General features: G+C 51.7%; 1 protein-coding gene across 9 annotated transcripts in view; it reads right to left on the reverse strand.

Annotated features, from left to right (window-relative positions):
• Positions 1-187: 187 nt before the first annotated feature.
• The window catches only part of Pde4a (phosphodiesterase 4A), a 44,610-nt gene continuing 17,559 nt past the window's right edge, over positions 188-27,238 (reverse strand). For 2 of the 9 annotated variants that reach the window (XM_048446456.3, XM_048446462.3), the window contains exons 2-15: positions 20,124-20,315; positions 19,211-19,247; positions 19,054-19,124; positions 17,206-17,255; positions 16,976-17,088; positions 13,550-13,643; positions 10,420-10,616; positions 8,592-8,690; positions 8,333-8,497; positions 7,296-7,395; positions 6,648-6,802; positions 6,355-6,477; positions 5,286-5,468; positions 188-2,737 (exon numbers count right to left, since the gene is read on the reverse strand). In XM_048446456.3, the coding sequence (XP_048302413.3) occupies positions 2,093-2,737; positions 5,286-5,468; positions 6,355-6,477; positions 6,648-6,802; positions 7,296-7,395; positions 8,333-8,497; positions 8,592-8,690; positions 10,420-10,616; positions 13,550-13,643; positions 16,976-17,088; positions 17,206-17,255; positions 19,054-19,124; positions 19,211-19,247; positions 20,124-20,315 (2,224 nt within the window). In that variant the 3' untranslated portion in view covers positions 188-2,092. Of the gene's footprint in view, positions 2,738-5,285; positions 5,469-6,354; positions 6,478-6,647; positions 6,803-7,295; positions 7,396-8,332; positions 8,498-8,591; positions 8,691-10,419; positions 10,617-10,711; positions 11,125-13,549; positions 13,644-15,095; positions 15,535-16,975; positions 17,089-17,205; positions 17,256-19,053; positions 19,125-19,210; positions 19,248-19,996; positions 20,316-26,691; positions 26,841-27,238 lie in introns of those variants that run through there. The other 7 variants (XM_048446459.3, XM_048446458.3, XM_085689861.2 and 4 more) reach the window with 6 other exon arrangements.

Here is a 27,238-nt window from a genome sequence, read left to right on the forward strand (position 1 = left end):
CGGACAGGCAGGGTGGCTTGGCAGGGGAAGGAAGTAGCGGAGTCTCAGAGGCCGTCCTCTGACCTCAGCGTGCACTGCCGCGTGTGTCCCCAGCCCCCAGATAACCAGTCTTTCACATAAAGAAACAAACCTCAAAAACCAAAACAAAAAACCCCAGGAAACAAATGAAGCCACAGCAGCCAGCAGCTGGAAGCGTCAGTGAGAACCTCACTTTAATTAGGGACAAGATCGAAGGACTGATTGTCAATCCACAGACCAATTGATCAACTGTCAATGGGGACAACATGTAGGCAGCTCATGAGGCCCTGCACCCACTCTGGCAGGGAGGAGCCCTGACTGAGTCCAGGGGTCTGGCCTCCTCCAACCCCATCCTGGGATCTTGGAGAAGGGGACATGGTGCAAGCACTGGCCAGCCCTTGTCCCTCCTCAGGTATGATGACACAATTTTGCATGAACTGGCAGCATGCCTACCCTCCATTCAGGAAATATGGTACAGTTTGTATAATACAGCAGGAAAGGGTTACTTCTCCCTGGAGATCCCCTTCCTCACCTTCCCAACGGGAAAGGCAAGTTCATTCTCCCTTTCTGTCTTAGAATAATTTATATACCAACCTTAGCGTATGTACAAAAAAAAAAAAAAAAACCAAAAAAACAAAAAACCACACACACACATGGAGAGGGGTTGTTCTCATCACCAGCTAGGACAGACACTACCTTTGCTTAATAAACAAAACCCTGTAAGCATTGTGGGTTGGGAGCATGGGTTAGTGGGCTAGACAGAAGGACAGCAGAGAAGGAATTGGGGGGAGGGCTACAGTACCGTGTACAGAAATGCAACAGGGCAAGCAAGGGACAAGAGCTCCCCCACCGCCCTGCTGCGGACTGGCTGGAGGTGGCAGGGGGGAAACGGGGTCATTCCTTTTTAAAAGTCCCCTCACCCCATGGCTTGGAGAAAATGGCCTTGCTCTATGATATTGCTTAGGGACGGCCTGTGGCTGGGTGGTTGGGGAAGGTCAGGCTCAGTAAGGTGAGAACAGGAGGAATGGTTTTGGTGCTGGGAGGGAAAGGACTGCCCAGAAGGAGAGGATGTGGTGCACACCATTATTGCTTCCTCCTAGGGCAACGAGAGTTGGGGGGGGGCGCTGATGAGACTCTGAAAAGGTAGTGGAGTGGATGCTGGGGAAGGGGTGTCATGGGCAGGGCCCTGCCCACTCAGAGAACAGGAGGGAGTCACCGAGACTTCATCTACGGCCACAGGAATCTTTAAGGCAGAAACAAGAGGAAGAAGCAGCTGGAAGGAGGATGTTCGTGCGCATGGACAGAGCCCCCTTCCTCCAACGGAGAGAATTTAAAGTGACCCAAAGTGGACCAGGAAGGAGATGCCATCCGAAGAAGGGACTTCAGCCCCCGGGCCTGAGATTGGTAGAGGGGTGAAACCAGGGTCCCTGGACCTAAAGCAATAGCTCTTCCGACCACCTCTCATCCACATGGCCAGGGTTGTAGAAAAAAAGATAAGAAAAAGAAGAAGAGATGGAAGACATCATGGGAGGGGACAGTGAGCCAGGGAGAGGGACCCCTCCTATGAACCAGTCCCCTCCTTGTGGCTCTCCCTGCAGCTATTTCCAATCGGGTTCTAGATGTCCTCTGAACCCCAGAACAGCCCAAAAGGCAGTGCCACGCCTAGACTTGAGTCTCAAGAGAGGCAGGAAGATGGCGCCTTGGACTTGAGGTTGACATAATGGGTGAGGGGAAATGGGGGGACCAGGAATGGGGAGACCAGGAATGGGGGTGCATCTACAGTTGCTGTGTTTCATTCTTTTTTTTTTCTTTTTGTTCTTTTTCTAAAAACGTTACAATTAAAATTCAAAAAATAAAATCCCTTTTTGGGGACTTCAGTTCCTGGCTCCCCAGACCCCACCTCCACAAAAAAGCCCTGTAGATAAGGGCAGCAGGGAAGGGTAAAAAAAGAAAGAGAAAAAAACCCACTTTTCTGTTTTCTTTTTTCTCAGGAGGGCCAGGAGTCGCTGAGGTGGTCCGTGGTGAGTGGGGAGAGTGGGGAGGGGGGAGGACCCACAGGTGAAGGGAACAGGGCTCAGGCAGGGTCCCCACCTGACCCCGACCTGCCTGGAGCTGAGACGACGGCAGAGTTGTCTCCTGATGGCCCAGAGCAAGCACAAGCCCTCGTGGCAGCCAGAAGGTCTTTCGGGGCCTCCACCTCTGCCGCCATGGAGGGGAGGCCCAGGAGGCCCGGGGCCTCCTCTGAGGGGGACAGGGTCCTCAAGTCAGGCAGAATGGAGGTTCCAGAGCTGAAGGAGCAGCCCACAGCCTCCATGGACTCCTTGGGAGCCACACACGCTGAGACTGTCCCCTGCCTCAGACCCTCTTCTCCCTCTCTGGCAGCTGCGACTTTGACCTTGGACTGTTCTGTAGCCTGAGCTGGGCCGTCCCCTGGAGCTCTGGAGATTTCCTCAGCTGTGGGCAATCCCAGAACCTCCAAGGAATCCTCCTCTTCCTCTTCCTCCTCCAATGTGAGCTCAAACTGGAACTTGTCAGGTGGGGCTGGATGGCCAAGCCCTCCGGGCTCCTCTTCCAGGGGTGGGGAAGGGCTCTGCCGGATAGCACTGTGGTACCAATCCCTGTTGTCTTCCAACGTGTCCAGGATGTCTTGGGCATCGGGATGGACGAGATCTGCCCACGTCTCCCACAACGGGTGGACAATGTAGTCAATGAAGCCCACCTAGGGAAGAGGGGCAAGTGTCTAAGAAATGGTGTGGTTAACAGCAGGGTCTACTCAAACAAAACACAAGCTTCTAGCCTGGCGGTGATGGCACATATCTTTAATCCCAGAAGTCAGGAGACAGAGGCCAGAGGATCTCTGAGGCCAAGGCCAGTCTGGTCTACCGAGAGTTCCCGGACATCCAGGACTACAGAGAAACCCTGTCTTGAAAACTCAAAAAACAAAACAGGCTTCTAATGCAGCAGGATTACCATAAATTCTAAGCCACCCTAGTCTATAGTAGCCCCTGCCTCAAAATCCGAACAGTTAGCAAGCCAGAAAAACTTGAAACGTTCTGTATTGGGCTGGGAAAGAGGCTTAGCAGTTAAGAAGACTAGCTCTTTTATTTTTTCCAAGACTAAGAACTAAGTTTTTTCCAAAGCTAGGAACACTAGTTCTTCTAGAGAACTGGGGTTCAGTTCCCAGCACCCACATGGCAGTTCATAACCATTTGTAACTCCAGTTCCGGGGATCTGATGGCCTCTTTCAGCCTCTGCAGGCGTCAGGCACACGTATGGTAAACATACATACATCTAGTGTTTTTTGTTTTTTTTTTATTTGAGACTATCTTTTACTGTGTAGCCATGGCTGCCCCGTAACTCACTATGCAGACCAGGCTGGCCATGTGGTCCCAGAGATCTTGCCTCATGCTGCCTCCTATTTATTTTTAATTTTATATGTATGAACATTTTGCCTGCATGTATGTATGTATGTACATATGTGTAGTAAGTGGGTGCCTGACGTCCAAGGGGGACAGACGAGTGAGCTGGACCCCTGGAACTAGAGTCACAGCTGTGAGCAGCCATGAGGCTGCTAGGGGTCAAATCCAGGTTCTTTAGAAGAGCCACCATCTTTCCAGCCATGTCTCTGCCTCTTGAATGTTGGGATTAAAAAGACATACACCTGCACACTTGGTCTTTGGTCCTAGTACTGGGAGGCTGATGCAGGCAGATCTCTGAGTTGCAGGCCACTCTGGTTTATACAGTAAGTTCCAGGCTAGCCAGGGATACATGAGGAGGCCTGGTCTGAAAATTTAAAAACAAAATAATAAAACCCAATTTTTTTAAATTTATTTTTGAGACAGGGTTTCCCTGTAGTTTTTGGTGCCTGTCCTAGAACTAGCTCTTGTAGACCAGGCTGGCCTCGAACTCACAGATCTGCCTGCCTCTGCCTCCCGAGTGCTGGGATTAAAGGCATGCACCACCACTGGCTGGCCCCCAAATCATTTTTATCAAATTTTAATTAATTTATTTTGGGGGCACGTGTGTTCCTTGGCATGGTGTGACGGTCAGAGGACAGTCTTGAGGACTCATTTCTATCCATCCAGTCCGGCACCTTTACCTGCTAAGCCATCTCCTTGACCCATAGACAGGATCTTGTTATGCGGTCCCAGCTTGCCCCGAAGTTCTGGTCTAAACTATACCTCCTGCTTCAGTAGGGAGAGCAGCTAGCACTGCAAGAAGTGTCACTTGCACAGTGCAAACACAGGTATACACTGAAACTGTGGGGCTCGCGTTATGTTTTACACTTTAATTACTGTGCCTAAGAGATCTACAAAGCACAAACGCCTCTAACCTGTAAGCCCCACTTGCCCGAGGACAGGTAACTTCCTGGAATGCTGGCGACTGCTGTCATGTAACATAAACAAGCCATGTGTTTTTGCTTCTGTGAACAAGCAACTACACAAGACACATTTGATCACATGTAGGCAGGAGGTACACAGGCAGGACATATGTCAGGACGTACCCTTGACCCTGACTGGACAAAGGTAAGAAGAATGTAGCCTTATGGTCTTGCCTTCATGAGCCTCTAATGAATGTGGTTTGCAGCTCTGGGAACCCAGGTACAGACCTAGCTGGTGTCCATCATCCGGGAACCCAGGTACAGACCTAGCTGGTGTCCATCATCCGGGAACCCAGGTACGGATCTGGCCAGTGTCCATCATCTTGGCCAGTAATTAATAAAACTTGCTTCAAAGTTGGCTCAAGAATTGTGGTAGTGATCTTCCTCTCCTCGGTGAGATTAGTAACACAGCTTGATTTTTTTAAGCCCATAAAGGGGAACTGGGGCTGTCGTTCAGCTGGTAGAGTGTGCTTGCCTAGCATGCATGAAGCCTTGGGTTGCATTCCCAGCACCACATAAACCAGGTGCGGTGGCGAAGGCCTATGATTCCAGTATGAGAGGTAGGGCAGGAAGATCAGAGATTCAAATTTATCCTTAGCAATAGCAAGTTCAAGGCTTAAATGTAAAACAAACAACAACCCTGTTCCCACACCCCACTGCACTCCAGACAAAGCATTGCTCTGAAAACTGCCTAAGGTTGCAGCAGACCTGGATGTTGTGGTAGGTGTAAAAGTGTCAGAGATCTGTGAAAACGAGCCATCAAACATGGGAGGATTAAATGCCCCAGAGGATCGTGCTACGGAGGAGTGAACACAGCTCCTTCCCCACAGAGGATGCAAAAGGCCAAGCGATCCCTGTGCTGTGCCCTGCAGCCCTGGCCCTGTACCTGAGACTTCTCCACAGAGGCTGTGTGCTTGTCACACATGGGGCTAATCTCCATTCCACGCTCCCGTTCCCGGTCACCCTGCTGGAAGAACTCGGCCATGATGCGGTCGGTCCACTGTCGATACAGCTCCAGGGGCTTGGTGGGGTTGCTGAGGTCCGCACAGTGCACCATGTTCCTGAGGACCTGGTGGATGTAGGGTCTGTCAGAGACCAGGCTGGTTCGGGGGGCCTCTGACTGTTCCCCGTGTTATGAGACAGGATTTACTATGTCACTAAGGATGACCTGGAACTTTGAACATGTCCCTATCTTCCAAGTGCTGGGATCAAAGGCATATAACACTGTTCAGATCTAGTTCTTAGTGGCTTGGTTTTGTTTTTGTAAAGGGTCTCCAAATGGAGTCCCACTTGGTTTCAGACTTGTGGTCATCCTCCTGTCTCTGCTTTTGGAATGCTGGGATTACAGGTACTCACCGGGGTTAATGTTTTCGTAATCCCACCGTGTGTGTGTGTGTGTGTGTGTGTGTGTGTGTGTGTGTGTGTGTGTGAAATGGAGTGAAAGAAAAAGTAGAGGCGAGAAGCATATGTGAGGGAAATGCAGAGGTGAGAGAAATGTGGGGCAAGACGGGGCAGGTCAGGGCTGTGAAGAGAGGGGTAGGTCAGGGCTGTGGAGAGAGGGGTAGGCCAGGGCTGTGGAGAGAGGGGCAGGTCAGGGCTGTGGAGATAGGGGTAGGTCAGGGCTGTGGAGAGAGGGGTAGGCCAGGGCTGTGGAGAGAGGGGTGGGTCAGGGCTGTGGAGAGAGGGGTGGGCCAGGGCTGTGGAGAGAGGGGTAGGTCAGTGTAGAGGACTGTGGAGAGAGGGGTGGGTCGGCGGAGAGGACTGTGGAGAGACGGGTGGGGGTTAGAGAGGATAAAGGGCTTCATTAAGAGAGGCAAAAAGCAGCGTGAGAAGAGAGAGAAGGAGGGCATGCATGTGTTGGAAAAGGAAAACGGACGGGAGAGGCAGAAACCAAGAACATGGAAGAGGACGACAGCAAGGGCCATTCAGGAGACAGGGACTGAGCGCAGGGGAACCTGGATGCGGTCGGCATAGTTGTCCAGCAAGAGAACTCCCGAGCTGGTCACTTTCTTCGTCTCCACCATAGTCTTCAGGTCAGCCAGAAGGGTCATGTGTTTGGACATGTCCGTGGCCAGCACCTGCGGGAAAGGTGGTATCAAGTGGTGAAAGCGTACCCACACTCCCGTTGCCACCCACCCAGGCCTTGGAACTTTTTTCCTCTGCCCAACTGGGAGCCTCTGAACGTCCCTTTGCACGCCCCCCAAGGCCCTGCCCTCTAAGCCCCGCCCACCGCACTGGCCCCGCCCACCATGTCGATGACCATCTTGCGCAGGCTCTGTCGCTGGCGCTTGCTGAGGTTCTGGAAGATGTCGCAGTTCTCTTCTTGCAGCAGCTTAAAGCCCACAGCCAGGTGGTGGTTCTCAAGCACAGACTCGTCATTGTACATTAACGCCAGCTCCGAATCTGCGGCAAGACTAAGGTCAGGGGAGGCGACTTTGGGTACCACGCCCCGCCCAGTGTGCGCCTTTCTCCAACTAGCTCCACCCTCAGTATGACCAGCCCCAGCAGGAGCCACCCAAGTCCAGGAGAATATCTTCGTAAGCTCTGCCCTCAGGTTGACTTTGACCCGCCTAGGCTCTTCCTTCACCACCCCACCTCGTTTGGTGGGCTTTACCCCAACTGGCCCATCCCATTCACTCATGCCCCCCCCATCTGGCTGGCTCCACCCCTAGTTCAATTGGTTCAATTTCATGTCCATAAACCAGGCCCACAGGCAGGTTGGTTTCCATCAGTATAGTAAGCCCCCAAAACTAGCTTTGCTAGCCCCTACCCTAGCCAGCTGGTCCAGTCTCTACAGCATAACTGGCTCCACCTTCATCCGGATCAGCCCATCCTCAGCTAGACTAACATTCTCTTAGCCTGAGTCTGTCTGTCTATACCCTGAAATGTCACTCACTCGTGTTGATAAGGAACTGGTTGGAGACGCCAGGGTGGTCCACGTCATGGATGGCAGCAGCAAAAAGGGCAGCAAGAATCTCCAGGTCTGTGAACACAGCCTGGGGGCAAGGAGAAGAGGTGAGGGAGCACAGACAGAGATGGGGCCACTGAGAGATCCCATTTCAAAAACCAAGGTGTTAATCTCAGCGCTCAGGAGGGAGAGGCAGGTGGATCTCTGTGAGTAAGACACCAGCCTGCTCTACAGAGTGAGTTTCAGCTGAGAATATCTCAGTACAAAAAGGGGATGCTGGGGAGATGGCTCAGTGGGTAAAGCACTTGTCTTGTAAGTATGATCTGAATCCCCAGAACCCATAAATAAGCCATGGTGTATATCTATAATCCCAGTGTCCCTACAGTGAGATGGGAATCAGAGCACAGCTTAGCTCTGGGCCAGCTAGCTTGGCCTGTGCAGCAACAAATGAGATCCTGTCTTCAAACAAGCTGAAAAGAGAGAACTGACTGACACACAGGCATGTTCTCTGACCTCCACACATGTGCAGTACCCCCACCACACACATGCTTGAGCACAAGATAAAAACAAAAATAAGCCAGGCGGTGGTGGCGCATGCCTTTAATCCCAGCACTCGGGAGGCAGAGACAGGCAGATCTCAGTGAGTTCTAGGCTAGCCTGGTCTACAAAGAGAGTTCCAGAACAGCCAGGGCTGTTACACAGAGAAACCCTGTCTCAAAAAATGGGAAAAAACAAAAACAAACTAGAAAAAGGTCGGGCAGTGGTGGCGCACACCTTTAATCCCAGCACTCGGGAGGCAGAGCCAGGCCTGTGAGTTTGAGGTCAGCCTGGTCTACCAAGTGAGTTCCAGGACAGGCTCCAAAAAAAGCTAGAGAGAAATCCTTTCTCGAACAAACAAACAAAGCAAAAACTAGAAAAGATAAGATTAGAGAGAAAAACAGGATAGAGAAGATCAGAGGGATAAATGGGAAGAGGGGACCAGCAGAGAAAGAAGACTGTGACAAGGGGAGGTGGCGAGCACTTACATCCAGGGCCGGCGTGGCCAGTAGCACGTGTGTGGACTGCAGAACATCGGCTGCATGCAGGCTGTTGTGGTAGGCCACGTCAGCATGGTAGTGATCTTCCAGTGTCAGCATGTAAGTCACCATGGTGTCCACGGGGATGCGGAATTTCTTCAGCAGGTCCCGCTCCTGGGAGCCAACAGGGCAGGGCAGTGACCCCTGTTGTCCCAGTATCCTGTCCCCTTCTTTTGTACCCCAGCCAGCTCCCTGTTGTCCCCATCACCTGGAATATTGTATACATGATACAGCTGAGCGAGCGGCCTCCGGCGTACTCCGACACACAAAAGATGTTCAGGCCCCATTTGCTCAAGTTCTCCAGTTCCTGGCAGTGATGGGGGGGAGAGGTCAGGAGCCTGCATGGCCTAGGGACCTGAAAGCCGCATCCTAGGACTCTGAGCCTCATTACTGCTAACAAAATCTGTCCAACTGCATGGACTTTGTTAATTTTTTTAACTTTTTTTCTAAAAGATTTGTTTATTCATGTATGTGAGTATTCTATTTGCATATATGCCCGCATAACAGAAAAGAGCAGACATAAGAGGGTATCTGATCCCACTATAGATGGTTGTGCGCTGCATGTGGGTGCTGGGAATTGAACTCAGGACCTCTGGAAGAGCAGTCAGTACTCTTAACCACTGAGCTATCTCTCTAACCACCCCTCCCCCCTTTTGCTTTTGGAGACAGGTTTCTCTGTGTAGTCCTGGCTGTCCCAGAACTCACTCTGTAGAGCAGGCTGGTGTCAAACTCACAGAGATCTACCTGCCTCTGCCTCCTGAGTGCCGAGATTAAAGGTGTGCACCATCACAGCCAACCAGACTCATGGACTTTAATACAGTACTGTATTTGTTAGTGTATGCGTATGTGTGTGCGGGGTGCAGCCCATGGAGACCAGTGGTCAAGCAAATCTCCTTCTTAAAATTCTTTTTAAAAAGCCAGGCGTTGGTGGTGGTGCATACCTTTAATTCCAGCACTCAGGAGGCAGGGGCAGGCAGATCTTTGTGAGTTCAAGGCTAGCCTGGTCTACAAGAGCTAGTTGCAGGACAGCTAGGACTGTTTTTAATATTTAAAATATTTTTTAGGTACCTCTTGTGTGCATGCTGCCCAATGAGGCCAGAAGAGGCATTAAATCCCCTGGAGCTGCGATTACCGTCAGTTGTGAGTCCCTGCTTTCTCCATCGTGGGGAGCTGGGAATTGAACTGGAGACTTCCATAACAGCAGCCTCACTGGCGGAGGCATCTTTCTAGCTCCTAATGTGTGTGTGTGTGTGTGTGTAGGGGTCAGAGAACAACTTTTGGGAGTCGCTTTTCCCTTTCTCGTGTTGGGGTCCTGGGTACTGAACTCAGATCATCAGGCTTGGTGATTTTTGAGACAGTCTCTCTCAGTGAACTGGGAGCTCAGGTTTGGCCACACTGGCTCCCATTTGGCCCCAGGGACTGTCCCGTCCTGTTTTCACCCTTGGTTTTGTATGTGAGTACTGAGGCTCTGAACTCAGGTTACACTTTAAACCCTATCTTTTTTTCTGGAGACAGGGTCTCCTGCAGTCCATGCTGGCCTTGAACTCACTCTGTGGTGGAGGATGACCCTGAACGTCTGATCCTCACCTTCTACCTCCCCAGTGTTAGGATCCCAGGCGTGGGCCACCACACTTGGCTTATGTGGTGCTAAGAATGGACTCTGGGAACTCAAGGTAGGCTGATTCCCAAGCTGAGTTCAAACTTAAGCTAACCTGATCATGAAACCTCAACTAGTGTCGGGGTAAGGGCAGGAATACTGATCTCCTCGAAATGCAGCACACTGCAGGTGCTTGGTTATAATGGGGGATTGTCCGTGGGGACATTGGAGCTGCTCCAAGTGAGTTAGAATGAATGGCTGTCTGCTCTAGGCCCCTGTTGAGTCAAGCCTGGGATCATCCCCTGCCCATCCTTTACTTCCATTTTGAAACAGCTCAGGCTCTGTGTCCTGGGACACTGGGTTAGATGAGCCCCCAAAGACCTGTCCTTTGCTGGAGGTCTCCCAGACAACGCTACCCCGCTGAGCCCCCACCACCTACTTGTGCTAGGAGCTCCTCTTGATCTGTCTTGACTCCAAACCGCGGGATACTGGTGTTCACGCTTCCGGTGTGCACCAGCTTTTTCAGCCCTGTGATCTGAGACATGGGCTGGGACTGTCGCACCAGCGGTGGTGGGGGCTGCTGGAAGGCTCTCTGGCGTGGCGTGGGTGAGGGGATCTCCATTTCATTCTGTTTGTCTGTCAAAGATCAAGTAACAAAGCATGAGACCCCCTCCTTTCAAGGAGGCTGCTCCATATCCCTCAGCTCCTGGCAATGTCCGCGGACATCTCACTTGATATGAGGCAACCCTTCTGGTGGTGACGCTGGGCTCTTTTCTGAGGCTGGAGGCCAGGGCACACGTAAGAAGCTTTCTGAGAGATGCCGCACTGGCGTGGGGAGCTTAGGGATGGTCCTGGACTACGGACTACCCTCAGACTGGCGCCCAGTTTGGGCCACAACATGGTATGAGACAAGAGGAGGTGGGAGGGGGGTCCCAGAGTGAGCTGCTGCTGACTCTGGATAGCCAGGGGACCTTCTTGGCTAGGGAAGACACCACTATAATGGCAGGGAGTGGTGGTGGGAAGGGGAGTCGCTGGTAGGTGGGAGGGAAGGGGGGTCTTTGGGTCCATGACCCCCCCTCCCCTTGACACCAGCCAGCCTGGGGACCAGTCCCAGAGATTCTTCTAGAGCTTCTGAGGGCCACCAGACCTAATCTACTATGACCTTGGAGAACCTAATTTGCATACTGCCCTCCCACTGGCTGCATCCTCAGAATTCTGAGACATACCACACACTCACTATTGGAGGGAGGCTTAATACTCGAAATCTCCCAATTTTGAAACATATTTTGATACAGGGTCTTGTAGGGTAGACCAGGCTGGCCTGGGATCCTCTTCCTTCAGCCTCTTAGCCTTTCGAGTGCTGGGATTTACAGGTGTGCTCCACCATCCCAGAATTTTACGGGTGTGCTCCACCATCCTGGGTTTTACAGGTGTGCTCCACCATCCCAGGATTTTACGGGTGTGCTCCACCATCCCAGCTTTCTTAAAGTTTATTTTTATATGTACTTAAAAAAAAAAAACAAGGTTTCTTTTATGTGTATGTATGTGCCTGTATGTATGTGCTGGCCCTGGGAGTCCAGAAGAGGGCATCAGATCCCTTGGAAGTGGAGTTACAGGTGGTTGTGAGCTGTCTGATGTAGGTGCTGGGAACCCAAACCGAGCCCTCTGCAAGAGTAACACTCACTCTTAATCACCAGCCCATCTCTCCAGAGCTCCATTTTCTTCTTTTAGTGACTGTTTGTTTTGTTTTGTTGAGACAGTGTGGCCGTGGCCGTCCTGGAATTCATTCTGTAGACCAAGCTGGCCTTGAACTCATAGCCGCCTCTGCCTCCAGAGTGTGGGATTAAAGGCACGTGCCACCACACCACGTGCCCCGTGATTAACTTGTTGTTCTATTTTGTTTTGGTTTTCAAGATCAGGTATCTTTGTGGCTGGCTAGAACTCTCAAGAGATCCATCTGCCTTGGTCTTTGGAGTGCCATGATGCCCCATATTGGCTCACTTTATATTAATTTTTAAAAAGTATTTATTTGTCCAGCGGTGGTGGCAAACACCTTTAATCCCAGCATTTGGAAGGCAGAGGCAAGTCAATTTCTGAGTTCGAGGCCAGTCTGGTCTCTAGAGTGAGCTTCAGGACAGCCAGGGCTACACAGAGACACCCTGTCTTGGGGGTGAGGTTGGGTGAGTGGGAGGAGAGGCATATGTATCTGCGTTTACGGCACATGAGGCCACGTGGACGCAGAGGTCAGAGAACAATCTTGGATGTCACTCCTCTACTTCCTCCACGCTCTTGTTTGATTCTGAGACAGCGTCTGTTTCTCCTTGGTTGGTCTGGAATTTCTTTATAGACCATACTGGCCATGAAAACACAGGGTCTTCTTGCCTCTACTCCTAACCGTCAAGTTAAAGGCTGTGTGTCAGAGATGTTCTATTTCTCTTATTTGGCTTCTTAAGACAGCATCTCACTTTGCAGCCCAGAATGTCCTTAAATGAACAATTCTTAGACTTAACATCCTGAGCACTAGGATTATAAGTGTGTGAAGTCACTCCCTGCTCTTTGCCCTACTGTGTGTGTTTGGTTTAGTTTTAGTTTTCAGACAGCACCTTTTTTTTTTTTTTTTAAGCCCAGCCGGCTTCCAATCAGCTACGGAGCAAACCATGACCTTGAATTCTTTCTCTATTTTCCCAGAGTGGTGGGATGACAGGCCTGTGCCACCAGGGTGGGTTTCTGCTATGCTGGGTAAAGGAGCCCAGCATTTTGTGCATACCGTGACAGTAGCTCTACCCACTGACCCACCTTCCTGGCTACCGCTTGGAGGCTTTTCAAAGTTTAAGAATTCTATTTGAGTCTGGTCTACATATCGAGTTCCAGGCCAGCCAAAGCTATACAACAAAACCTGTCTCAAAATAAATAAATAAATAATGAAAACTAAACAAGAATTTTATTTGAATTCTTATGGAGATTTTGATTTTATATTGGTATTTTATCTGTGCACACACGCGTGCATGAGGCCAGAGGTCAGCCTTCAGCGCTGTTCCAACACTGCCTACCTTGCTTTCTTTCCTTTCTTTTTCTTTCTTTCTCTCTTTCTTTCTTTTTTTAAAGACATATGTAGCCTGAAACTTGCTACATAGATCAGGGTGGCCTCAAATTTACAGAGATCCTCCTGCCTTTGCCTCCTCCTGATAGGATTAAAGGTGCAGCCACCACCCACCTCTGGCTAGCTCTACCTTGTTTAAGGCAGTGTCTCTCATCAAACCCAGGGCTCATGAATTTGGCTGCATTGCCTGGTCAATGTCTCCATCTACTCAGTGCTTGGATCATTAAGTGCACAGTGTGGCCCTGGCTCTTTACATGGGTGCTTGGATCATATGTGTACAGTGTGGCCCTGGCTCTTTACATGGTCGCTTGGATCATTATGTGTACAGTGTGGCCCTGGCTCTTTACATGGGTGCTAAGGATCTGAACGCGAAACCTCATCCTTGTGAGGCCAGCTCCTGAATGGGGAGCTCTGGAACAGGAGACCCTTGCCCCAGTTCCCACCCCCATCCTTGCTGCCTTGCACTCACCCAGGAAGGTTGTGGATATGTACTCTGAGACCTGGTTTCCGGACCTGCTCATTTCCGACAGGTGTGTCAGTTCCCGGTTCAGCATCCTTTTGAACTGAGGAGAAGGAGCCGAGGAACAACGGGTGATGGGGGATCATTGTGGGGTGCACGAGTGTGTGAGAGCCCTTCCCAGCAAATTCCTAAAAGGCTCCACAATTTCTCGACTCAGCGCCCCCAATTAGACTGCTTGATGGGTGCAATTAGCTTTTCCCCTTTTCTTGGCTCTGGAGGGGGGACTGCCCTAACTTGGAAGAAGGGAATTCCCAGTTGAGTAAAAAGACACCCCCTCCCAAAGAGGAGCACCTGTGGAAGGGAGGGGCTTCTGCTAACCACAGAACCAATAGCACACCAGGAGACTCCTGTCGCCATGGTGATGGGAGTCTCCTTAGCAACTCCCCCTCCAACCAGCTGCTGAGTCCAGAAAAGGGGGGCAAGTCTGAGGCCCCTTAACCCTTGCCTTCCCAGAGCTACTCCAGGGCCTAGGTGTTGCCAAACATGATCTCAATGGGCGGAGGGAGTTGGAGGGGAAGGATGAGGGGTCTACTACTCAGCCCCAGACGAATCTGAAAGGTTACAAGTTTCTTAGCGCCCAAGCTTTGGAGAGGAGAGGGTTTGGCCAGACACAAGGGATGAGTGAGCCAAGGAAATCCCAGTCCCATCACCTGGGGAAGGGGGTTACATCAAAGTCCCCCCTCCTCCTTAGGGGGGTAGATAATGTACAAATGGGTGAAATATGTCCCTAAATGGGTTTGGGGGTCCCTTCCTGGCCACCTCATGTCTCTCCACACAAGCATCTTCTGTGACATTGGGCTTGGAGCAGAAAGGGCATTTGCTCCCCACCCCCAGCACCCCATAGCAGAGACAGACTCATGTGGGCAAGGCAGAGGGGTGGCAGACAGAAGGAGGTGACCCACACCGGCAAGGGGTGGTCACTCTTCTCAGTGCTACTTAGACCCTGGAAATAGACGCACACAATCTCACACAGCTGCACATAATCACGGACTGTCATCTATCTATCTATCTATCTATCTATCTATCTATCTATCTATCTATCTATCTATCTATCTATCATCACATAGCTCAGATACACCAGCTGAAAGGCACACACCCCAATAAGTAGTCATTGACATTTGGGGGTCACACAGCCCAAGAAACATCAGATAGCACCACATTTAACAAATAAACCCCAACACATAATGTCTGGTCCATTCCAGGACCAGACAGGACACCCAGCTATCACAGACATATGCACATCCAGGTACAGGTCAGTCACACCTAGCCAGAGAGACACCTTCCCCAGTGAGACTCCCACATACACAAACTTAAACACAGACATTGCCATCCAAACCCAGCCCTGGGTCACACAGAAACCACAAAGCATGTTATATGTCCCACCCATACATGAACACAGCTGCAGCCAAGTGCCCATCCCATGAGGTCAAAAGTCCATGATGTCATCGTTGTCACCGCCCCTTCCCACCCTCCCCCAGACCCTGCACTCCCCTACCTGGTCCCACCAGCCCACCAGCCAGGGCTTGGAGCAGGTCTCGCAGAAGAAGTCGACCAGAGGCATGTTGGAAGCTCAGCTCAGCTCTGGGCTGGCAAACGAGTAAAGTAGGCTTGGCTGAGTCCCTGGGTCAATGATGCCTGGGGACTGGGGGCACTAGGGGGAGCTGGGCAGGTGGGGACAACTTCCAAGGGGAGCCGCGGAGGGGCCTGGGCCAGCCCAGCAGGACTGGGGGCCCCCTCCCCTCCGCGCTCCCAATAGCAGCCCTGGTTACATGGTCTGCCAGCTCCTGGTCATGATAGGTCCCTCTGCAGCAGTGGGAGGCAGTGGGAAACCTGTGCCCATGGGGACAGGCAGGATAAGAGTCCTGGGGAAAAAAGCTGTGCTGAGGAGCCTCCGCATGTGCACTGTGTGTGTGTGTGTGTGTGTGTGTGTGTGTGTGTGTGTGCATGCGCGCGCTCTCACTGCGGTACTGGAGGCTGCACTTGAAGTCAGGTGGTGCTGGGGGTGGGGGGGCGTTAAAGGGGCATCGGAGCCCACGGGTCTCAGTCAGGACTTAGAGGAGGCTGCTGCGGGAAGGCAAGGAGGCCCTCAAGCCTCTCTGAGGACACATATCCAGGGACATGGACAGATAAAGAAACACACTCCATACCACACACACGTCTTGAGACATACCGTCCTCAAACCAGACACTGAATACAGCCAGACACCGAAATGAAATGCTTTCACACACACACACACACACACACACACACACACCCCAAAACTTCAAGGCCACAATATAGCCCTGATTGTACATTTAAACAGCACATAAAGGTTCTCAGTCCCACTTCCTTAAAGAGCCCACAGGCAGCAGACTGAGGAACAACTGCCCAGAACCTGACACATGAGGTGCAAATCAACACACATTACCACAGAAACACATGTGCAAGAAAGTGTGTACTCTCACACATGCACACACTTTTATAGGGACACGTTTGTCCTTGAACTCCTTTTCCAGACAAGCCTCCACCCACACAGATCTCTGCATTCCTGAAGAACACCCCCACCTGAACACTCATTTCCTGAGAGACATCCGCCCACAAGGGTTGCACAGCTCCCAGAACCCTCATTCATGGGGCCTCGCCTACTGAATGGTGCCCCACACGCTTCACATAGTTGGCCAGGGAAGCCCCATGCCCTCCCCTTTCGAGGCCTAGAACTGTAAAATCCAGAGGATCTCAGGTTCAAACCCAGACCAAACTCACACCTCCAGACACACCTCTCCAGCACAGCCTGCTCACCCACAGCACACTATGTGACTACTTGTGCACAGCCACACACCCTTCTGAAGGCACACACCTGCACACACCCCTCAGAATGACTCCAAACACACTTGCAAATGAGTAGTCAAAAAGTCAGTAGCCATACAGGTTGGAAGCCAGGGCCATATACAACCACACAATCTCCATGAGACAGTCATCTGTAAAAACTATGTACAACTAAACCAACACTTCCACACACACACCCCAGCACCTTCCCCCAACACCTGGCTTCCTCGGCTGGGAGCAAAGCCTGAGGTACAAGCTACTTTTGTTTTTCTAAAGGCACAGTCAAATGACAGACCCAGTTTCCTGCTTCAGAGCTCAGCCCTGCTCACCACGTGAATTTGGTGAATAGCTTTGCACATGGTCCTGCTGCAGGGCTGGCATTCACTCCACTTCCCTACACAGGGATCAGCTGGTCCTGTCACACTGGACCTGTAAGCCTCTGGCATCATTCAGAAACCATGCCCCAGGATAAACATAGAGGTCCGATCACGAAATTGGGTCCACCCATGGATTTTTATTTCCCCTGCAGCCCTGCCCACCCCACATCCACCTGCTACCGGCCCCGCCCACCTTGTGCGAGGCCATCTCGCTGACGGAGCGGTAGGTCTGCATGGTCTCCAGCTGTTCCAGACACCAGTCCAGCTCTTCCAGGGTCTCCCGGGCCAGCTGCTGGCATGTCTCCTCTGAGAAGCGGGTGTCCAGGGAAGTGATCCAGAGGGTCCCCCAGGCAGCCTCCCACCCCAGTGACAAGGGTCCACCCAGGGTGAGGGGGCCTTTCCCCAACCTCTAGACATAGCTACCTGACAGCGTGGCCTTGCAGACAGTGGGTGGGCCGCCCAGTGGGGACCGCCTGAAAAAAAAAATGGGACTCCAATGTCAGCCTGGGTTCTCTCAGAATCAGTTTCCCTCTCTATAAGCAACACCGGTTTCCCTGGTTCTGAACTCACAGAATTTCAGAGCCTGAATTTGTCTTTTTGTGAGACAGTCTCAGCTGAGGCTGCCTCAAACTCACTATGTAGCCAAAGATGACCTTGATCCTCATAATCCCACTTTCTCAGCGATGGGATTGCCGATGTGCACCACCTTTCCCTGTGTGTGGAGTGTGGGGGATAAGAACTCAGGGCTTCATGCATGGGAGGCAATCTGAGCCCCACCCCAGGCATTTATTACTTATTTATATTGGTTTAAATTCTGATCCCTGAACTATATACCCAGCCCAAGAGCCCAAACAGGGAAGACATGGAGGTTCAAATCAGTGACACGAAATTCTTTTGCAGGAGGCAATGCTTGTAAGAGAGCCTCACTGTAGCACAGCCTGGACTGGGACTCTGGCCTCAGTCTCCTCCTGGGCGCTGGGAGGGCAGACGAGGGCTCCCACAGCTGCCTGGAATCTATTCGCTTTAGGCTACACCGGTGCTCTGCAGTAGGGCCAGATCCTATGTTTTCAAATTTTCTGTCCTCCCAACTTTTTTAAACTTCTGAGGACGGCCATCACTACCCTCAGGGACTGGTGACCCCAGCCACCCCTCTGGCCTAAGATAAGAACTGTCTCTCCCTCCTCTTTGTTTTAAGACAGGGTCTGACTGTGTAGCCCTGGCTGGCCTGGAAAACACAGAGCTCCCCCTGCCTCTGCCTCCAGAGTGCTCGGATTAAAGGTGTGCACAACCATGCCCAGCCCATACCAATTTTTAATTTTATTTTTTAACTGTGTGTGTGCTTGTGTACATATGAGCGTAGGTGCCCCCAGAATCCAGAAGAGAGCACTGGACACCCTAGAGCTGGAGTTACAGGCGGCTGTGAGTTGCTCCACGCAGGTGCTGAGAACTGAATTCAAGCCCCCGGCGAGAGCGGCACTCACTCTAGGCATTCAACCATCTCTCCAGTCCTCATACCTATTTTTTTAAAAACTTTTTTCCCACATTTATCATGTGGATGGGGTTATGAGGGCTGTGTGCACATGTGAGGGTCAGATGGCCCGTGGGAGTGAGTTCTCTCTCCACTGTGGGCTCTGGGGGTTGAACTCGGGCTGCCACGTCTGGCAGCAAGCTCCTTTTATCAACGGAGCCATCTTGCCTGACTTGAGCCATCCTTATTGACTGAGCATAAACTATGTACCAGGCAACGTTCTAAGTCTTTCTGCATGTCGTCTTTTGGGTTTCTCACAGAAGCCTTCTAATCAAAGCCCTTCTGCAGCTTTCATCTGACAGCAGAGAAACACAGGCACCCTAATTACCATATGTCTAGCGAGCTGGTGTCACAACCTGAGGCTCAGGGCTGGAGCCTGAGCCTAGAGGCTGACCACGGTCCTGTCTTAGAAGGGTTGCTTCAACAGAGGAGTCAAGTACTGGCTCATCTGGGGTCACAAGGCAGGACTGAAAACTGAATCCAGATTTTTTTTTCTTTGCCTCCACTTTGAAGCAAGGTCTCTTGTAGCCCAGGCTGTCCTGAAGCTCCCTATGTAGCCAAGGATGACCTTGAACTCCTGGTTCTTCTCTCTCCATTCCTGAGGACAGGTGTGCATCACTACCCCGATTTATGGGTTGCTGGGGGTGGGATAGAGGCAAGCACTCTGCTCACTGAGCCGCATCCCTGACGGCTCACTCCTACACACCCATGAGTGCGGGTGCTGGGGACTCAGCTCCACTTACTTGTTACTGGGGATGGGCACATTGGTTAAGAGTGAGAAGTTGCTTCGAACGCTGCGGAGACTGGCCAGCACCTGGAGTGGGGGACAGCTGTAAGGAGAGACGTCTACCTGCAGGGACCACCAGGGTCCCCCTTTCCCATGAGGGGAGGAGGTCTTACCTGGGCAAACGGTGTCACAATGAGGTCTTCGGCCTGCCTGAAAGTAAGAACAGGGGCAGATGAGGAACCAGGTCTTCAGGGTGGACACTGTGGGGTCAGGACTAGCAAGGCGGAGACAGGACAAGGCAACAGGAGGAACATACCATAGAGGCCAGAGTGGGAAGTGTATACACAGGACATGGGGCCCAGAGAAAGGAAGGTGGTAGATGGGACCCCCATCTCAATAGGGGCTTGTGAGCAAGGGCAGGCCAGAGGGGGTCCCAGAAGTGGGGTTGCTCGTTTGCTGGAGAGACAACTTCATAGGGCTGTGCTGGGGATACAACTCAGGGGTACGGTCTTGCCCACCACATGGTAACTCCCTGAATCATTCCCAGAACCAAACAAAAGAGTAAAGAATGAAAACTAAAAAGAGCCAGTCTGTACCATATGCTTGGAATCTCAGCTACCAGAGGGCTGAGGCAGGAGGGTCACAAATTTCCGGTTAGCTTGCCTGGTCATGGAGATGCAGCTCAGTTGGTAGAGAGCTTGCCTAGCATACAGGAAGTCTTGGTTCAATCCCCAGAACTGCATAACCAGGGCATGGTGGTGTACATCTGTCACCCCAGCGCTCCAGCAGTGGAGGCGGGAGCTTCAGCTAGTTGGGAAGCTACAGACCCTGTTTACAGTCGGAGGAGGGCGAGAGCCAGACTTGAAAACAACCAATGATTGGGTGTGAGCAGAGCTAGTGGGCACGGCCAAACTTTATAATCTTGTAAGTCCTGTGTAAGACAGAAAGGGGCGGCTTACCCTTCAATGGACAATGTGTGTGTACTGACCAAACGGGGGTGGTGGATGCCCCACTCTTTGTTGGGAAGGACAGCTTGTGGCAGGGCCAGGCTTAGGGGATCTGGTGAGGAGGGCAGGGTTTGCTCACGCTTCGCTGGTGACTGATGAGTTTCTGGACATAGTCTTGGGTGACATGTCATAGTCGCTGTCTGAACGATAGAGGAAGGACTCTCTGCGCTGGCTGGTGGCGGCCCCAGCATGCAGCACAAGACCGGGGCTCGCCTGTGAGTCCAGAGGGCTGCGGCCAGGGGACGGTGTTGGCCCATTTTCTGCCTCCACGCTGTAAGAGACAGAGGGAAGAGTGTCAGGGGGACTGAGATGGTGCTGGCGAGATTAAGAGGTGTGAAAGAGGCAGGGGAGGTTTGTGGCAAAGATCAGGGAGACAGGCGGGCGTGGAGAGACAGCTCAGTTGGTGAAGAACTTGTCACGCAAGCGTGAAAGAGACTTGCGTTCAGTCCTTGAAGGTGGCTGCTTTACTTTTATTTTCTACACATGCACACAGCTGGTGTGCTAGCTCACACCTGTAATCTCAGCACTTGGGAGGCTGAAGCAGCAAGAGCATTGCCACGAATTTGAAACAAATCTAGGTATATGGCCAAACCCCGTCTAAGGTCAATTAATTTAATTTTTTAAGGGCCACTGAGATGGCTCCCGTCCTCTGACATCCACTTCCACACCCCTGTACCCACACATGTCCCCACGAAGTAAATAAGAATGTACTAATTATAAAAACTCAGTTTGAAGTTGTCTCAACGGCTCACAGTCCAAGTGCCCATACAGAGAATCAAAGAAAAGTATTGTGGGCTGACGGCATGCTGCTGGCGAAATGTCAGCTCTTAGGAAGGGGGATGTGAAGATAAACCTTGGCTCTAGCTTTTAGCAAACCAAGGTGACCTTGAGTTCATTGGCAAGACCACCCCCTTCAAGAAAGTTTTGGCTAGGCGGCGGTGGCACACACCTTTCATCCCAGCATTCAAGAGGCAGAGCCAGGCGGTTCTCTGAGCTTGATGCCAGCCTGATCTATAGAGCGAGTCCCAGGACAGAGAAATGGGTTACACAGAGAAACCCTGTCTTCAAAAACAAAAACCAAGCAGAAAAGTTTTTTTAAAAAATAAATTGAGGGGCTGGGTGGTGGTGGCACAGGACTTTAATCCCAGCACTTGGGAGGCAGAGACAGGTGGACCTCTGTTGAGTTCAAGGTCAGCCTGGTCCACAGAGTCAGTTCCAAGACAACCAATGCTACACAGAAAAACCCTGTCTCAAACAAAACAAAACAAACAGTCACCTGAGGGACTAGAGGCATGATTCAGCTGTTAAGAAGGACCAGTTGTCCTCACAGAGGACCAGGGTTTGATCCCCCAGCACCTACATGATCACAACTGTCTGTAAGTCCAGTTCCAAGGATCTGATGCCCTGTTTTGACCTCTGTAGATATCAGGCACATACGTGGTACACAGACATACATGCAGGCAAAGCACTCATCAGTTAAAAAAAAAAAAAGTTTCTTTAAAGTAAAATCTTGTTGAGAGACTTGGCTGGCAAAATACAAAAAAACCATTGAAAAGGCCAAAGGCCAAATCTGTACAAACATGTCCACAACAACTGTCAGCTACCAAACCCAAACTAACCAAAACAATCCAGCAACTGATGAATTGATATAGTCTAGCAAATTCAGACTGTGGAATAGTGTACATCGTGAAAAAATGGATGACTGACACACAAAACTTGAGCATGTCTTATTTGTTTGTTTGTGTTTATGGACACACACGTGAGTGCATGTTATGAATACACACACGTGAGTGTGCACGATGGACGCACACACATGAACGTGCGCTATGAATGCACACACGTGAATGTGTGTTATGGACACACACACACATGAGCGTGCGCTATGGATGCACACACGTGAGCATGCCCTATAGATACACACACGTGAATGTGCATTATGGATACACACACACATGAGCGTGTGCTATGGATGCACACACGTGATCGTGCGCTATGGATGCACACACGTGAATGTGTGTTATGGACACACACACACATGAGCGTGCGCTATGGATGCACACATGTGAGCATGCCCTATAGATACACACACGTGAATGTGCGTTATGGATACACACACACATGAGCGTGTGCTATGGATGCACACACGTGATCGTGCGCTATGGATGCACACACGTGAATGTGTGTTATGGACACACACACATGAGCGTGCGCTATGGATGCACACACGTGAGCATGCCCTATAGATACACACACGTGAATGTGCGTTATGGATACACACACACATGAGCGTGTGCTATGGATGCACACACGTGATCGTGCGCTATGATACATACATGTGAGTGTACGCTATGGATGCACACACGTGAACGTGTGCTATGGCCCCTGTGGGTCCGAGAACAGCTTGAGGGAGTCAGCTCTCCTTCCACCGTGTGGGTTCTGGGGATTCACTGCCAGTCTTTCACCTGCTGAGTAACCTTCAGCCTTTCGGCTCAAATGAAGTTTGTTAAAGTTACAAGGCAGGGATGAGGCGATGGCTCAGTGGATATAACATCTGCTGTTCAACCACAAGAAACTGAGTCCCAGTCGCCAGCATCCATGTAAAAACTAGGGGCAGTGGCATACATCTACATGGAGAGTAATAGAAGACACCAGATGCTGACCTCAGACCTCCAGACATGCACACCTGGGCACATGTGCCCATCCGCCCCACATACATGATACACACAAATATACACACAAAAAGAAAAGGACAAAACTAGAGTATATTCATGCTACATTATACATGTCAAAACTCACAGAACTAGCCCAACATAATTCCAGCATCAGGGAGGCTGACGCAGGAGGATGGCAAGTATAAAGTCAGCAGGACCACATACATACTAAGACCCAAAGGAATCAAAGCCTAGGGCGGTGGTAAGGCACTTGCCTTTGAAGCCCTGGGTTCTACACCTAGCTCTGAAAGATGAAGAGGCCAGCAAGATAGCTGGGGTGGCGGTGGTGGGAAAGAGGCTTACTGCCAAGCTTACAAAGGTTTGATTCCTAGGACACACACAGTGGAGAGGGAACTGACTCCTAAAAGGTGTCTTCTGACCTCCACACACTCCTCAGCAGGCGTGCACACACACACACATACTTGTTTAAAAATAAAAATAAAAGCTGATCATAGTAGACACGCCTTTAATCCCAGCATTGGGGAGGCAGAGGCAGGCAGCTCTCAGAGTTCAAGGCCAGCCTGGGCTACAGTGTGAGTCTCCAGACAGCCAGGGCTATAACAGAGAAACCCTGTCTCAAGACAAAGAATGGTAAAATAAGAGCCCTGAAGACAAAACCACAGATGAACTTTTGCCTTTGACAGCAGGGCTCATCTGTGAGTACCTACCGCATCACGTGCATAGTCTAAGGTGTATGTTTCTCTCGGTTGCATTTCCACAACCAGCGTTTCTGATTTCAGACTGTCTCTAGACTTGGCATGTTGGTCTTCATATAATGACATATCTTGGGCACAGGACTCCAGCCTAAACGTGTAACTGACTTCCATTTAAAAAAAGGTATTACATTTCACTTGTTTGTTTACTGTGTGCGTGAGAATGTTGGTGCCACGCGGTTACATTTCACTTGGTTGTTTACTGTGTGTGAGAGAGTGTTGGTGCCACACGGCTGGGAGGTCGGAGGCCTTGCGCTCTTCTACCGTGGAGCTCAATAGTCAGCCTCAGTGGCAAGTCTCTACCCGCTGAGCCATCTGGCCCACCCTCCTCCTCATACCCTTGCTGTCTGCCTGCTCCTGTGAAAATGCTCTGTATATACTGACCCATTTATTTCTGCACCATTTGTTGAGGTGGGGCCTGGGAAAATCCCAAAGAACGTGAAACCTGAGGCACAAAGTGTCAGTGGGTACTGGGGGCCGAGCTGCCTGATGACCACATCCCGAGTTTGCTCCCACTGAGGACCTTGGCCCTCTACACAGGAGCTTAGGCAGCCGTTTAGGGAGGATGAGATCCACACAGACCTGAGAGGGCTCTCAGCTGACATCCTGGTGGCAAATCTGCCTACCCCTAGGGAAGCAGTGAACGTCAGTAGGAGCTCATGGGCCTTCATGGTAAGCAGATGGTCCCTTGGGCACTGTTGTTTGTGCTTCAGGCCTGAATGTCCCCTGAGCTGAGGGCAGGCACAGGGGACAAGACTGGGCTGTTGAACTGAAGCCCGGGGCGACACAAGGGGTCAGCTAATCCTACACTGCAACCAAGCATGGAGACCTCAGTTTAATCCCTGGGACTTACATCCTGGAGGAAGAGAAGTAACTCATAACTCCCACAGCTGCCCTCTAACCTCCACGTGGCTACCATCATACACACGCCCATGCACATCTATACACACACACACACACACACACACACACAAAATACATACAAATGTAAGGAAAAAAGACCCCTGCCTATCCTGTCCAAAGTCAGCCAAAGAAATCTCAACAGGAGGCAAAGTCACAAGCTACACGGAGGGAGGAGCGGAGGCTGGCACTAGAGCCCCCGGTCTGGTCAGCACGGGTACAGTGACCTGCAGTAGACGCTGGCTTCAATCTCAAGAGGCCACATAGTCAAGTACTGGCCACAGGGAGACCTAAGACTGGACTGCCAGCAGCAGCCCTGAGGGACGAGACAGGTCCAGCAGCAGTGCACACCTGACAGACTGGCGCTGGGAAGATGAAGACAAGATTCCTGGGTCTCCCTGACCACGGAGCCTTGGCCAATCAGGGAGCTTCAGGTTCCATAACTGACCCTGTCTCAGGAAAGTAAGGTGAAGGTTTAATCCCCAGGACCCAAGGGAAGAGAAAATTGTCCATCAACCCCTGCACGTATCACCCCAAGAAATTAAATAAATAAATAAATAAAATAATAAAAGAGAAGCTGAACACAAACAAATGCTATTAAGTGCCCCATGCTAGGTGCTAAATATGTCCCCATAGGCATTACTGCCCCATTTTCCAGGCCAAAACCAGCCAACCAACCAAACAAAACCCTGACAATGGCCAGGCAGTGCTGGTGCACGCCTTTAATCCCCATATTCGGGAGACAGAGGTAGGAGGATCTCTGTGAGTTCGAGGCCAGCCTGGTCTACAAGAGCTAGTTCCAGGACAGGCTCCAAAGCCACAGAGAAACCCTGTCTTGAAAAACCAAAGCAAACAAACAAAAACCTGACAATGAGGAGGTCAGAGAGGATAAGCAGGGCTGGACCTGGCTCAGGGGTGAGGTACTGCCTGGCGCTCACAAAGACCTGGGTTTCAGCCCCAGCACTCCAAGAGGCGAAGGCAAGATGACCAGCTGTTTAAGGTCCTCCTCAGCTATACAGCAAACTAGAGGCCAGCTTGACTGCTAAACAAGCAGACAAAAGGGCTAAATAAGTTGGTCAGGAGTGTCTTTGAACCTGGGGCTGCTGAGCCCTGCACTCTGGGGGCAGAAACAGAGGCCCAGCCTGTGGTCTTCCAGGCTCCTTGCCTGTCTCCACCTGATTGCCTCAGAGGAGGTGCCAGAAAGCTTCCATGAAAAGGACTGGTTTGCTCTGTGAAGGTCACACGGAGGTTGAGTGGCGGCTCTGGCAAGTGTCTGCGGCGGGCTCACAGTGCCAGGTGCCACTGATGTTTGTGGGACTGGATGTCAAGGCTTAGAGCATGTGATAAGTCTAGGCAGGGGATTCCTGTGTGTCCACACTTGTCATGCAGAGGTACGCACAAGGGGTCCCAACTGCCCAGGTGTCTGTCTGTCTCCATGTTCCTGTGACCTCATGAGAATGTCCCACAAAAACACTGTGGCTGTCCCTGACCCAAGTGGTTATGAAGTGGGGGAGGGGGAAGTCTTTCCTGCCTGCAGGAATGTGTATACAAGAGGTGACAGTGTCTTTCTGGGAAGCAAGGTGTATACCGGGCTGTTCTGTAGGTATTACCATCTGTGTTCACCTGTCATGGCTATAGGTCCCTTGTGGGTTCTCTCCTTGACTAATCTGAAGACCCCAGTCACGTCTAGAACAGCAAATACCTGTGACCTGGCTTAACCCAAAGGTATGTGTGGCCACGTGTGTTCTCACTGGACACGGGTGTCTGTGTCCATCAAGGTGTCTGACCAGACTGTGCAGTGAGGCATGGAGGACTTCCCAACTTAAAGGTCACTTCCTGGCCACAGCTCTACCCATCCAGTTCAAAATGCCCTCTGGGTTCTCAGGCACCTTCCCCCACACGCTAGGGCTTGGCCTGCCGTCTGACAGCCCCAGCTCAGGGGAGTTGTGTGGAGAAACCATGTAAGGCCTTAGGGACCTGGCTCTTGGCCAATGACTTGGGAATGGAGCCCAGGTGCCAGGCTGGACACCCACATTTGCTGCCGGGGAGAGTGCTAGATACTCAGGTTGAGGGGAATGGGAAGTGCCATGGAACCCCAATCTTGAGTAGACAGGTGGAAACTAGCACCCACTTTTGGAGCCCTACCATCCGCAGGCACCCATATTTTTAAGGCTAGGGCAGGGGGCAGGGGCCCTTGCTAGATGTGGGAAGTTTCTTAGGGGATTCCCCGGAAGCTGGCTACTCTAGAAAGGGTCCTCTTTTCCCAAACATGCAAGAACACCTTCAAGTCACAAAGAAAGGCAACTGGCTGCAGGCCACCCACCTGACACATCTGCGGGGAGGGTGTCGAAGAGTGTCCTCCTCGCTGAAGGAGAAGTGGGTCAGTGACTCTGGTCCCTGGGGCAATGCCAAGGCCGGGGGTCGGGGCCGGGCCCGGGGTGCTGCACTGGAGCGCATGGGAGCCAAGCGCCGTCGGGGCCGGCATTGGGGACCGGCTGCTGCACAAGGGGTGTGCGGCGCTGCACGCCAGGCCTTAGGCGCCAGAGATCACCGGCACCGCCTCCACACTTGTCGTGTCCTAGCCTCTGGCACCACCCCTGTGGCCCCCCAAGGGACACGGTCCCGGTGCTCGCCTCCTCCTCACGCGTGTGTGTCCACAGCGCCTGCCTCCCTCTTGCAGAAGGGCCCTGTGAAACTGAGCACCCACTTCCCGCCGGTCCCTCCCCGGACTTTAGGGACGCCCGGGGCTCCGGTTTCACCGGCTTCTAGCCCACGGCCCTCCCCTCTGCCCCGGCCCCGCCTTCCACCCCTCCCCGGCCTGACGTCGAGCTGTGCCACCTCTAGGTCTCAGATCGCCACCATGCGCCCGC

Source organism: Myodes glareolus, chromosome 4 (assembly GCF_982192425.1).
Source record: "Myodes glareolus chromosome 4, mMyoGla1.1, whole genome shotgun sequence".
NCBI classification, from domain to species: Eukaryota; Metazoa; Chordata; class Mammalia; order Rodentia; family Cricetidae; genus Myodes; species Myodes glareolus.